The sequence below is a fragment of the Aulostomus chinensis genome, chromosome 24 (genome assembly GCF_037954235.1).
Source record: "Aulostomus chinensis isolate RoL2024-O1b breed Wild chromosome 24, RoL_Achi_v1.0, whole genome shotgun sequence".
NCBI classification, from domain to species: Eukaryota; Metazoa; Chordata; class Actinopteri; order Syngnathiformes; family Aulostomidae; genus Aulostomus; species Aulostomus chinensis.
In genome coordinates this window covers 462,501-476,428 of record NC_141343.1, presented here as the reverse complement: position 1 = coordinate 476,428, position 13,928 = coordinate 462,501, and the positions used below count along the sequence as shown (strand labels likewise).

The following is a 13,928-nucleotide window of genomic DNA, read 5'->3' as shown; positions in this document are numbered from 1 at the left end:
TTCCTTTAAATTGGGTCTCCGCTGTCGGCGCTCGCAAAACAAAGTCAAAGAAAAAGAGGTTCACGGCGTGCGAGCTGGAGGTGCTGGTCGGGGAGGTGGAGGAGAGACAGCAGATTCTGTTTGGCAGCCTGTCCAGTGGTGTCAGTATAAACAATAAACGTTGTGAGTGGGATAAGGTGTGTGAGAGGGTGAACGAGGTGGTTTCAGAGCAACGCACCCCTGCGAGCTGAAAAAAAAGTGAGCAGACCTGTTATTGGCTAAAGTTCCCTTCTAATCACCAGTGTTGTTTATCATCATGTTCATACATCTTAACCTCTTCTAATGACGGAAAGAACGAGTCGCTGTGCGTGTTTGAAGTTTTATGACGATGGTAGAAAAGTGTTGGCTCCTCCTTTACTGAATGATCAAAGAGATATAAAGCACAGTTTTCCTCACTAAACCTGCGTGAGCATCACTACGTCATCAGCTTGCACCACTGCTAGCGCTCTGAAAGATTTCCTCTCTGTTTCTAATGCATGTCTGCAATTCTAACTTCCTAAACAATGCAAGCTAAACGTAGGACTAAATTCAACACTGCACAATCACTAAATGAACAACTACAATATTCAATTGGCTTAAATCTAAATTTAAAAAACAATATGGAAAATGGCACTAGGGCCTCAAGGTGGAGGTCAAGCGGCGTACAGCTGCCCTCCAGAGGAGTGCGGGCCAGACAGGTGGGGGTCAGGGAGAGGGGCACCTGACGGAATTTGAGCAGCAGGTAGCGGCAGTCATAGGCAGCATCTCTGTGGGGAGGATTGTTGCCGCCACCCATGACTTCGAGAGCTTGGAGGGTAAGTGGTAACTCCATTTCTTACGCAACATTTCCAAATGCTTTGCCACAGATGTAAAGACAACAAATACACAGAATCAGACATTTAAATAAACCAATATGTTTAATGTTTAACAGAAATTGATCCGTCAGCCATGCCGCCGACGAGCAGCACCCCTGCTGGCTCCTGCGCCAGCCCGTCTGCGGGCTCAGAGTCATCCGCCAGGACCAGCGGCATTCGGGCCAGCCCATCCCCCGGCCCCAGCACCAGGCCCAAAAGCGGCGGACTGTCCTCCAGCCCACTCAGACCCAGCGGCGCATCCTCCGGCCCCAAAGGATCCAGAGGGAGGGTCCTCACACAGGCGGTCCTGCAGTCCGGAGGACATAATGGGGATCGATGAGCAACTCGACCGCCTGATAAATGTTCTTGAACGTTTCATGGACAAAATAAATTAATCTGGCTTCATGAATTGTGTAGAAGCTTCTTACCCTTTAACACTGTGGAAATGAAATTCATGTGCACGAGGACGGCTGCCCGGCCGGGATCGGCGTCCATCCCTCCAGCCTCTGGCATTGATGATCTGCACATTGATGGAGTGGAAACCCTTACGATGAACGTAAGCGTATTCCTCATGGGACGGCGCTTTTATGGCAACATGAGTGCAGTCATTAGATAACTAGACAGTAGAGAATCCGGCTATTGCTGCAAATTGCGCTTCAATATTGACCTGTTCAACCGCACCAGAAGGGAATTTAATGTACCTGCGGGAGAGGCGGATGATCAGGTCCACCACCCAGGGCATGGCCCGGCTGAGGGTCGACTGGCTCACACCGGAACGGTCCGCCATCTCCCGCTGGAAGGCTTTTTTGTGCCCGATGTATGTGCGGTTATCAAATAATGTCAGTTACCAAACACCGCCACATCCACAAAAAAAAGGTTCAGTATGTTTTTTAAGGTTAAAATGTTTAGGAGTGCAGGTTGAGAAGACAAAATCCAGCTGAGCTTATTTTGGTTCCCCTCAAGATGACTAAAATGTTTGTTCCCACTTACATTCCTGAGCCTTTTTTATCTGATTTCAGAGGAATGAAAAGTGCCAGGATCTCTCATCATTGCCATTTAAAGTGTTAGTGAAGCAAACTCTCTTTCCAGGTGGAGAATTTATTCTTTTTTTTTTCATTGGCTTGACTGATCTTTCCACAAAGGACATTTACAATGCCCTTCTCTTTTTCTTTTAATTTTTACACTTATTCAATTACATTCCAACAGTTCCATCTCAGGTGTGTTATTTTCTCAATCACAAGTGCCTTCAATACACAGTGGGCTTCATTTGGTAAATTATCATCGGTAAAGCAAACAAGCAGTGGATGTTTTGGGTTTTGTGCACTTGCCAAAAAAGAAGCTACTGTTTTTCATACAGTTTATGACAGTGTTTCTCAACAGCTGGCCTTGGGCCTGTGGATAAGCCATGAAATGCTTCTGAGCTTAAGCTCACATTTTGCAAAACTAAAAAAAAAAATTGAAAATTTAAAAAAGACTATTAATCTAAATATGATGGATAAATATACAGTATGGTATAACCATAAACATTTTATACAATTACAAATAATTCAAAATCCATCTTTGAACATCATTAAATTTAGATGCTCGGTTTGACAAGCTAATTGCTAACATCAGGCTATTGAAAAGATTATTGAGGAACACCTCCATAAAATTTTAAAGAAATTGGTTGCTTACTTGTTTGAATATTTTATATATTTATAATATCTTCTATTTATCATTTTTTGTTATTATGAGCCCTTGTCAATTACAAGTAAGAATAAAATAAGCCATGAAGTGGGAAAAACCCTTATCTGGTATGATATGACATATACTCATTTCTAAACTTGGTCAAAACTTGGTCTCACTTTCAGAATATGAACTTGAAGTAAATACATGTTCCTCCAGAAAACACGTGTGAATGACTTTATCAACCAATAAGGAGTCAATCTAAGTCCACATACTCTGAATCACTCAAACTAGATCACATTTTTATAAAGACAGGGAAGAATTAAGAAGAAAGCACATGAGTCCCCCAGGACAGAACTCATTTATATGTGGACCAGGGGACACATTTCTTTTTGTGTTTACATGTCAAGTGGACTCCTCTTTCTGATCTAATTTAGATCTGATGGAGCCTCAGTCCTCTTTCTTCTCACACTATCAGGAGCTCAGATGTTAACTGCTTTCGATTATAGCTAATTTTCTCTTGAAACAAGATGGCTACTGCTATAGATGCCTTTTTTTCAAGTGTGGCACTTTCCAGTACATGTGATCTTTCCACAGCAATTCTAGAGGGCTAAAATAGTGAACCAAGAGCACTTTGTGTTCACTATGCAAAGATTATCGAACAGTAACATGGACTGGGAAGTGAACTATACTCAAACAACCTCTTGGTTTAGAAGGGTCTGAGTTCATTTGGAATGTTCGCACATGCAAAACAACAACAACAACAACAAAAAACTGAGTCGTCTGTCTTAAAGGGATGAAGTATGAAAACACCCTAAAAGTCAGGCAGGAGGTAGTTGAATCAATCAGACCTCTGAGCCAACGCCAGCTCATTAGTCTCATGTTAGTACCAGTGAAAACCACGCACTCTTTAATAAATTCAATTCTCACAGTATCACAGATCACTCCACAATAAAGCAGTTGGAACTGAAAGTTTCTAGGTTGTAGCTGCACTGGGAATGAGTGCAACCATCTTTCTTCGTCTTTTTTTCTCCCCTCAGAGTCAAACTCTGAAGCTGCCAAAGTGAAGTCACAGCCAGAGAATGCAGAAACAAACCGATTTTCTTGTGTTTTCTTTCACAAAATTGAATCAGGTTAAGCAGCACTGACCCCTACCTTCATCTTCTGCACACAAACTCTCCTTGGCTGCTGTTTGTGTGTTTAAAATAAACCAAGAAGTAATGTGTTTGCTGGTACAATAGCTTGCAGTATGCAGCTTCCACCTCAGCTTTCTTATATGCTATCAAAAATGTCCCCATGAATTCTCTGAAAACACATTCCCATTGGAGTTGGAAGTCTCTGTCTCTGGCGCTCCTCTTGTGATTTTATTCCTGTTGTCACGTCTCTACTGACACTGTCCAGGCGCGCATCTGCGTTTCCTCAAACATTTGCTAGATAGAGAAAATCCATTAAACACATCTCAGCTCACAAATAGCCCTGCTTTCAGGATCCAAGGTGATGATGAATCGAAGACTTTTATCTCCTCAGCTGAATGTTTTCAAGGCACAAAGCTCCTGGCGGGCCGACCTATCCTGCATTGTGCTTCAAAACAGTTGTAACTGTTGGGGGTGCAGCTTATTAGTTCCAGTAAATACAGTGCCAAGCAATTAATTCATGATTTATCTTAAAATTTTGATTTTCTTAACACAGGACAGTCAGGTTGTGCAACCACATGTCATGTTTCTACATACTAATCGAACTGGACCTGATAATGCACCGTGACAACTGCAAAGCTGTTTGACCCTGGAATGAATTGTACCCTTTCACAATGAAGACAAAACCCAGATGTTTGTGGGCTTTGGTGCAGTGTGAAAAGGGTATTACTGTCTACTTTCTCTCACACAACCTAACCACTCTGTTAGAGAGAAGCTTTCAATTATGTCGGCTCAGATTTGCCCACTGGGGACAAAGAGGTGAAGGGCAGTGTGGAGGTGATCCAGGATCTTCCTTTACTGCTCACCACCTCTACGATATTTTCACAGATGTTGCAATCCTTTGTTAGAGTGGTGGAGGTGCACAGCTGATGAGAGGGCAAGTTGTGACCAGTCTAACTCTGAAACTTTACCATCGAAAGGGAATTTTAGTCGTCAAAGAGCCTGAGGGCCTTGGCTGTGTGTGTTACAAGGATGCAGCTGAGCAAAGATTCCTTCACCTTTACATACCTTTTATCTGTAAAAACCGCCCTTTTCACCCAACCTTCTAAAGTTGCTGTAAATCAGAGTAGGTCTAACCCCAGTTAAACTAACAAGATGCTCAACACGGAGAGGCAAAGAAACAAAGATTTATTGTGCTGTAGCTTGTAGAAGGGTAGCTGTACTTGTGAAGCGGGTTAGTGGATGGAATCCAAGGAAGAATTAAGCAGGGTGGAGTCCAGGCTATAGAGGAAATGGCCACAGGAGCCAGAGCAGAACAGATGACAAAAAAGGGTCAGGATATGAAGCAACAAGCAAAGTACTGGTATATGATCTGGAAGGGTGGCTGGGCCTTGGCTGACTATAGGAAGCTAGTAGAGCTCAAGACAGACAACCACATAAACCAGGTTTCCATCCCACTGTCACACATTTTGAATTATCATATTGAAAAAGTGGCATGACATCCCCAAAGTTCTAAAACTTTGTCTTCCAATTCTCCAAAATATATTTTTTGAGTTTGCTTGCATGGGTTTTTAACTTATGTGAAAAAAGGTGATGTGCAAATTGGGGCAACACATTTTTCGAATAAATTCTGACATAGCAAACATTGGACTCGTGACTACTCTTCGCACCGACAGTGTCTTTCTTTCTGGTTCTCCTATAACATGCGACATCATGGCTGATAACAACAGCTCAGCCTTATCAATTAAGAAATATCTATAATAATTTTGTATGCAATTTTGGAACTCAACAGCGATATCTGATGCCTTAGCCCCTGGGAACAAGGGCCTGTATTTTGGAGTTTCCGGTGTGGCCAGCAGTTTCTAGTTTTGGTACAGTTGTCTGTACCAAAACTAGAATAGTTTATCAGTTCCAACTACTTGATGGAAACCAACCCAGTTTGTACTTTTTCCCTCCTTTGTGAGCTTTGAGAAAATTCGCTTCAAATGGAAACAGGAGAAAGATAGAGACAGGGAGGGAGAGAGAGTATTATTATTCATTGCTGTAAAGTACAATCTACCGTAGGTTTTTTGAAGGGGGAGGGGAACGTGAGAGGCTGCAATCTCCAATTTAACCACTAGATGTCACCAGGTCCTCCATACTGGAACTTAAAGGTAATCACAAAAATTAAACAAAATTCCCATTGTTTCCAGTATAAAGCAAACTAGAAAAGGGTTAAATCATTCATATGCTCATGGTGCTTCAGTGCCTTGGTGTGATTTGCGTATATATTTAGTAGTTTTGGAGACCATTACAGGGTTTCCATAAAGTATACTTTATGACATACTTTTCCCATGTATTTGGTATTTAAAATATTGACCAACAGTGATATTAGATGAAGTACAAAGAAGGAAGCAGCTAAACTCAGGGTGGTAGGGGCATCTGAATCAAAGGTTTCTCTGAAGGAAAGCCCCAGTATTACAATAGCGCAGCAGAAAAAACAAAAACAGACACTTTGGAGGCTTTGTGGTCCAATAAACCCCCCATCGATAACAATTTTTCCTGTTCATGGACATGGTCATGACGAAAGAGACTTAACAATGAAAAAAAATGAGATGGTACTTAATCAAGAAAAAATCTGTTTATGTCTCTCCTCGTTTACCATTAAGTATGCTGCCTGTGATTGGCTGTGTGTCCAGTTGGCTGGTGAGTATAGTGGGGGTTGGGATGCTGCTGTTCGGACACCCCTCCACCACCCCTGCCCCAGGACAACTAGCTACCATCTGCTGGTAAGGTAACACCATCGATGGGGCCCAAGTGTCCAGCTGGGTGGACATAGGAGACCGGCACAGTTAGAGTAGACACAGACACTCAAAGCCATTAAAGTTCATCAATAATAACCTGAGCTGCTCCAGCTGTGTGGTGCACATGAGGATTACTGCTGGGCTTTATTCATTCATCACCTTCCGCTTATTCCTTTCTATTAAAGGTCGCCGGGGGGCTGGAGCCTATCCCAGCATCTGCAGGCGAGACGCGGGGTACACCCTGCAGGTCGCCAGTCCAACATACAGAGACAAACAACCATTCACACTCACACCTACGGTCAATTTTAGAGAATCCAATTAGTCTAGTCCCCAAATTGCATGTCTTTGGACGGTGGGAGAAAGCCGGAGTACCAGAGAGAACCCACGCAGGCACGGGGAGAACATGGAGACTCCACACAGAAAGATCCCACGCCCGAGCCAGGACTCAAACCCAGAACCTTCTTGCTGTGAGGCCACAGTGCTAACCACTGTACCACCGTGCAGTGCTGGGCTTTATTGCTTATCTTAAATCAACGCCTTAATTATTAGGGCCTGAGCCAGAAGGTACTTCTGGCGAAGACCCTATTATGTTTGCTCGGCAGAGCAACACATTAGCAGCACTAAAAACACTAAAAACACACACTAAACAGTGTCCCAGGCCCCCCCAACACCCATGAGGCAACTGGGTCAGACGGCCCGGAGCCAGTTTTCACATACACACCCATTCAAAACCTGGTATTATACTGTTCTTGCTCTCAATGAGTGCGCGCTATATGCGCATAATGCGCATAACGCGCATAATCTAATTTGACCCCCTGAACATGCATGAAATTCGCTGAAATTTGGCACAATCGTTCGGTATGTCTCAACATTCACTAATCAAAAACAAAAACGCCACTAAAGTCTATAGCGCCACCTAGGGAGCCACACAAAAAAAAGATAATTTTTTTTAATTTCGCGCGCTATAACTCCTCACACAAAACTCCCACAGACATGGGACCAACACCGTTGGACTCGTCTCATCAACACGAACAATTCTTACACTCTGACCCCTCACCTATCTCCAACAGAATGTCCACAAATTGGACAAAACTGTCAAAATCAGGACTTTTTTTACTCCCCGAACAAAATCTATCTCCTCCTAAACCGTAAATGCCAGGGCTTCCAAACTTTCACACATTACTCTCCCAACTGTGCTCTTCAAAAATCTTTAAAGGCTAATATACTACGCGCTCGGTTTGGATTTTATAAGCCCTCAAAGTGGGGGAGACACGTTTTACGCTTACAATGGAAGTCAATGGGGAGGCCGTGTCCTCTCATGGTACATACTCTCGAACAAATGCTTCTCACGTCTATACCATACATCGCACAGCTTTTAAAAACATATCACTGTATTCCTGACAAAAATCCCTACAAAAATATGGTATTTTGTGTTACTTTCCACCAACGTAGGCCGAGTTATTCAGCTTTTACACACTACATTTCTCTTAATCCTCCACTCTCTCCACTCTAGCACAGATCAAAGAAAGTGCAGCGGGGGAGGGGTTCTTAATGGGCCAGCTGGCAGCTCTGCTCTCAGCTCTGCTCTCAGCTCTGACAGAGATGGCAGAGATTTGTTTACTGTAGTCATGGAAACCACAATTGGCACTTCTCTGCCCTCATGTACATACTCTCAAACAAACACTTGTCGCTTCTAAATTAAAACACTCACACCTTCAGAAAACACACCATTGAATTCCTGAGAAAAAACTCTACGAACTGACGTCTTTACATTACACTTTTGACCAACATATGCAGAGTTATGACTGTGTTTCACAGTAAAACTGCCAAATCCTCCTCTGCTCTCCACTCTGACACAGATGGCAGAGAGCGAGCAGAGAAGGGAGGGGTTCTTAAAGGGCCGGCTCTCAGCTCTGCAGTCACGCTGTGCAGCGAACTGAGGCTCGTATCTCCTAAACTACAAGGCCTAGGGATTTGCCGATTACACCGTTGGATTGGGGCCGGTGTCAAGGACGCGGCCGTAGGCCGCGCGGGGGCTCAGGCCCTAACAACGCTGCTTGCAGCTTTAATTGTACTTATGCTTCAAAAATTGTAAAAGCAGTGTTTGTTTGACTGGATTTTCTGCAATATTCAATGTAGCAATACAGCAATTGGAGATGCTTTTTCCTGTTGGGCTTCCCTGCACTGCTCTGATTGCTCAAAGCATTACAATAAAATAAAAGACTTCAGTGATTCCAGAAAATGTTTCAGTTATTCTTCCAAACAGCTTTTGAGCATATTTCTCACAGTTCTTATTTGTGCCTGCGTCTCATTGGACTGTGAGAGAATGAGGCCATCTGCATCTTTCAGGGGGTTTCATGAGTGCAGCTAGGGCTAAAGGCCAAAACTGCAGCCACTAGGATCAGCATTGTATAAACAGGAATGAAAGAAAAAAAACAAAACCCAAGCTTGTTCCCTGGAGGGGATAAATGAGAATGATGGCACAAAAGCCAAAAAAGATCAAGCTATCAGCAGGCTCAGCAGAGAGTTTATCATAATTTTGGGTTGCTATATCCCCCGCATGTTAATAATAAATGGCCTTTCACTTCATGGGTAATTTCCATCATTTCCCCTTTGCCTGGAAACTAGTGGATCTGTGGTGCTTTCATTTCCTGTGCTACAACAGCAGATATCCATGACAAGGATGACTTTTCTTTATCCTGAGTTCAATTTTCCTTTCATCAGCTCTCTTTGTTTTTCCCTTGAAAAACAGTTTTTGGTAAATACACACATTTTATTTTGTAATGAATTAAACGAGTCAGTTTAGATGATGAGTCTTTATTGTAACTGTACTGAATATTTATCTTCTATGTCCTCGACACAGTAGCCAGCAAGGGTGCAGCACCACTGGACCAAATGTTGTTCATATTAAAACTTGATTTATATGAATGTATTTTATTATTCCAGTACAAAGTCTGCAATTCAAATCGATGATTCGTAAGATACATGAGCGATGGAATGTAAGTAATCTCACAAATTCAGAGTCCAGCTCATGCACAGGAAGTTATCATTTCCCTGTTTCTTACAATAAGCATCAAACCCTCCAACTTTGTGGTCATATGGAGCCCATATTGGTCTGGAATGTAAACTATGCGGTTCTATCATATTAAGACCTGCTACAAATTGTTCTTTTTAAATGTGTTATTTTGTTATATAAAGATTAATACCTTAGGTTCCTCCCTCAAGGTTAACTTTATCCATTGAGATAAGACAGGCAAGGTCTTAAATTTCAGAGACATTTTAGTACTTAGCTTTGTAGCACCACTTTTTGCTCTTCCTGTTTCTACACTTTCCTGCATTGCAATAAATAAATTAGTCAATCAAATTAAGTCATATTTTTTATTAGTTTTCACTGTTAACCCAGTAATGGAAGCATGATGAATACAGCAGCCAAACCATAAGACTTCAAGGGTTAGCTTGAGGCTACTGTGAACTAGCACTGAACCTCAAATGCTGTATTTAAAAAAAAAAAACATAATTTAATCGTTGAATCTTAAATTAAGTGTTCATGAATTATTGAATTTTTGGCTAAATCAAAAAGACACAGTGCATACTTGAGACGTTGTAAACACATGTTTTGAACAGTCTTTTCTGTTGTCAACTATTGGTTGCTATTAGCCTCATGCTAACTACATGTGAATGGCCCTTGCTGCATTGTGGAGTCTCAGTGCAAAAGGAAAAAAAAAATCTCTGTAACTTAAAGATACTTAATTGTGAATACTTTTATCACTTTAAATTGCAATAATCAAATATATTCTGTTAAACAAAATGAAATATTTTTAAATGTAGATATTGTTTTTATGTCCAATTATAATTTCAAATCTTCAACTAAGTTTCAGGCATTTGTCAAAAAGTATTTTTGAGATTAAATGTACAGGCAGTGCCAGTGGTGTCCTTTAATGGAGACAAAACTGAATTACATTCTGATTTTTCTGGGCTTTTATCGTTTTCCTACATTTTCAGGTCGTTTTTTATGTCGACCATTCCATATGTGAGCACTAGAATCCTATCATGGAGCTGCTGTGGGTGCGTCTTTTCTGCGCTTTATCAACGGGTGCAAGGGTGAGAGAGGAAGCTCTCTCTCTCTCTCTCTCTCTCTCTCTCTCTCTCTCTCTCTCTCTCTCTCTCGTATTGCAGTCGTCGCTTCACCAACTAGGAAGCTCCGTCAGTTAGCGCCTGACCACTCTATGATCTGATCCGCGCACCGGCACCGACCAACACACCTCTCACTCTCTGTCCGTCCCGAGTCGCCCGGGTTTCTTGGGTTAGGCGTGTGTGTGTATACTAGGTGTGTTAGATGTAGACAGTAACCGGAGCTCTCGGCGGGAGTCTGTGTCGTCGCCTCTGCGCCATGGAGAACTGCTGCTTCTCGGAGAGTGAGAGGATGGAAGCGTGGCTGGACGACCACTTAGAGTTCACCCACTCCTACTTCATCAGGAAGGCATCAAGGTAAAGGGGACTGCGTGTGTGTATGTGTCTTCATGCAGCTTGCTGAATGTGAGCATTTATTGTTTCCAGAGGGATTCCCTACAGATAATTTGCTTTTTGTATGCAGCTGCAGTTTCATTTCCTCTGCTGCTTGAGATTGTTGTCATTAGTCAGCTGGTGTCACTTTACCTCCAGCTCATATCACATGAAAACACACACACACACACACTCTTCAGAGCAGAGTAAGCTCAGGTGGTCTCCCTTCAACTCAGCACTACCTTCCACTTCACAACAGCTCAGAGTTGCTCACCACTGTAATCATTAACTTTTACTGTTGCCAATGATTGTGTTAAATTTGCACTGGTGAAGAGGTCCTTGATGATAACTGTTCATGCCTTCCACAGTGAAATTACGCTTTTGTTCCTGTTACAGCCTCCTTGTACTTTTTTAGATCTGCAGGCAGCAAATGAGCCATTTAATTTGTTGCACACAGATTCCAGGCTGTCAGCAGCATCTATATTTGGCTTTTTGACAGCAGCAGGCCTATCTGTGTTTTCATCAGCTCTTTAGGACACTCAAAGACTCTGTTTGCGTTTGTGAAAAAGCCCTTTAGACCCATTAATCCTCTTAAACCAATATGGCAACTTCACAAAGTTCAACCTGTTGGTCCATCTCAAACCTATCTCCATCTTGAAATGTTTCCATGAAGAGTACATTTCCTCCGGTGTAGAGTAGTTCTTCCTATCCAGCTGGATTTGACCGCAGTACATGAGCAGAGAGGGAGTGATTGGCTCAGCACGCACTTGAGCCTGCAGTCTAGCATTCTAGTTGAGAGGTGTCCCTGAGAGAGGTATTGATTGAGCCACACCTCCACTGGATACATTAGGGTCAGCTCTGTGGGGAGACCGGTGCTTTACGGGAGATGGAGTTAGGACAACTCAACCTGGTTCGGTTTATCTGACATGCCACGGTCTCTGACGCTCTGGTGTGATCGCAGCCCGTCCTTGTAGGCTCGCTGAGATTCATTTGGTTCAGATACCTCTCTTGGCTTTTAGCATCTCCTCCCACTCAGGTGAGCCACTCTCTTAATGGTATGGAAACTCCAGATGTGATCAGTGTTAATAGATGCAATTCCATCCAGCTCTTTTGCGATATTTCAATTTATGCTTAAAAATAACCAGAGTTGACAACACAGAAAATTTGAATTAATGTGTAAATATTGCATTTTTTACACTTTGGGGCGATGGAAAATTTGTTTATCGATGAGTGTGAATATATGCGACTGAAACAGCTTCAGCTTCAATCGTGCTCATCAAGGCTGGTGGTCAATGTGGCTGATGGTCAACATGGCAATCTGCAGGTAATCTGCTGGCCGATTAATCAGTTGAACCTGAGTCAATATAGCTCGTGGTTGATGAGGCTTGTAGTGGACAGGCCTCAGGGTCATCAGGTCTCGTGGTCGACACGGCTTGTCCACTTGTTTGACATGGCTTGTGGTGGCAAAACATCCATCCATACACCCATGCATTTCCTACTGTTTATCTTGTTAATGGTAGCAGTGGGCTGGAGCCTATCCCAGCTGCCTTTGGGTGACAGGCAGGGTTCACCCTTGGATGGGTCACCAGTCCATCGCAGGGCCAACACATACAGACAACCATTCACACCTACAGTCAAATTGGAATATCTGCCTAACCTCATCCCCTCTTGCATGTCTTTGGACTGTGGGAGGAAGCCGGAGTACCCGGAGAGAACCCATGCAGGCACAAGGAGAACATGCAGACTCCACACAGAAAGGTCCCGTGCCTGATACGGGGCTGGAACCCGGAACCTTCTGGCCGTGAGGGGACAGTGCTAACCACTCCACCACCGTGCCGCCCCCATGTTCACTTTTTTGTTTTTTGTATCTTATATTTATGTAACCAATCATCCATTTTGAAACACTTATTCGAAAGGTGGAACTACAGACTTCCCTTTCACTGGCCATATTGGAGATGGAGTTCCCCCACCTAGTCCTCGGCCTGCCCTGCGACCTCCTCCCAGCTGGACCTACGTTGAACTCCTCCCTAGGGAGGGGTCCAGTTAGCATCCTGACCAGATGCCAGAACAGCTTCTATTGATGTAAAAGAGCAGCAGCTCTACTCTGAGTCCCTCGCAGATGACTGAACTTCTCCCCTTATCCCAAAGGGAGACAGGGAACCACCCTTTGGAGGAAACTCATTTCTGTTGCTCGTATTCAGGATCTCATTCATTTGGTCATGAACCATATTCTATAAGCAAAGGAGTGAGTGGGAAATGACATCTGGCCTATAGCCATCATTGTTTATTGGTTGTACAAATGGATATTTCAATAGCTTGGGATTGAATATGTTGTATGATCATGTTTTCGCTTCATTTGTGATATTTCTGCTGCTCAGTATCACAAATAAAAGGAGAAAAGAGAACAGAATGCACTTTTTAAATGTATTTTGTTCTCAGGATTATCAAAAAATAATGTTAATATCAATAGCATTAGGGTCATTAAATTTTGTTATAATAGAATTGTCAGAAAACATACTATATTGGAATATATATTTTTATTTGGATATGAAATGATTGCTGTATTTGGGGATATAAGCTTTAAGATTTTGCCCATAGGCCTGGTTGATGTGGACAGTAAAGCTCTAAATATTCTGATGTCACTCGTAATCAGAGCTGAAGTTCGCTAATGAACTTCTCTTTCACCATGATTGCAGCACAAGGAACACACCACTGTGTAATTTTGTGCATTAACATTATCCTAGTTGGGCGTCAATGTTTTCTTTGCAAAATTAGTCATTCAGTTTTTTGCCTGTTTCTGACTGTGAGGAGTAAAATTCTTTATGTTGGTGGAAATCACCATGGCATGAGTCTTTGTGAGAAGGTCAAGACCTTGGAGTAATCTGTGTCAGGGCACTTCATTCCCCCCCACGTCAGCTTCACAGATAATGTTCTCGCTTGTCTGATTAGGTGTCTCTGTCTCAACAGGGAGA

The 13,928-nt window shown here is 42.8% G+C and overlaps 1 protein-coding gene across 4 annotated transcripts in view; it reads left to right on the top strand.

Annotated features, from left to right (window-relative positions):
• The window catches only part of pde5ab (phosphodiesterase 5A, cGMP-specific, b), an 86,885-nt gene that overhangs the window by 22,598 nt on the left and 50,359 nt on the right, over positions 1–13,928 (top strand). For 3 of the 4 annotated variants that reach the window (XM_086196890.1, XM_086196889.1, XM_086196888.1), the window contains exons 1-2: positions 10,647–10,941; positions 13,924–13,928. The exon at positions 13,924–13,928 is cut by the window's right edge and continues 530 nt beyond it. In XM_086196890.1, the coding sequence (XP_086053016.1) occupies positions 10,844–10,941; positions 13,924–13,928 (103 nt within the window). In that variant the 5' untranslated portion in view covers positions 10,647–10,843. Of the gene's footprint in view, positions 1–10,646; positions 10,942–13,923 lie in introns of those variants that run through there. The other variant, XM_086196891.1, reaches the window with a different exon arrangement.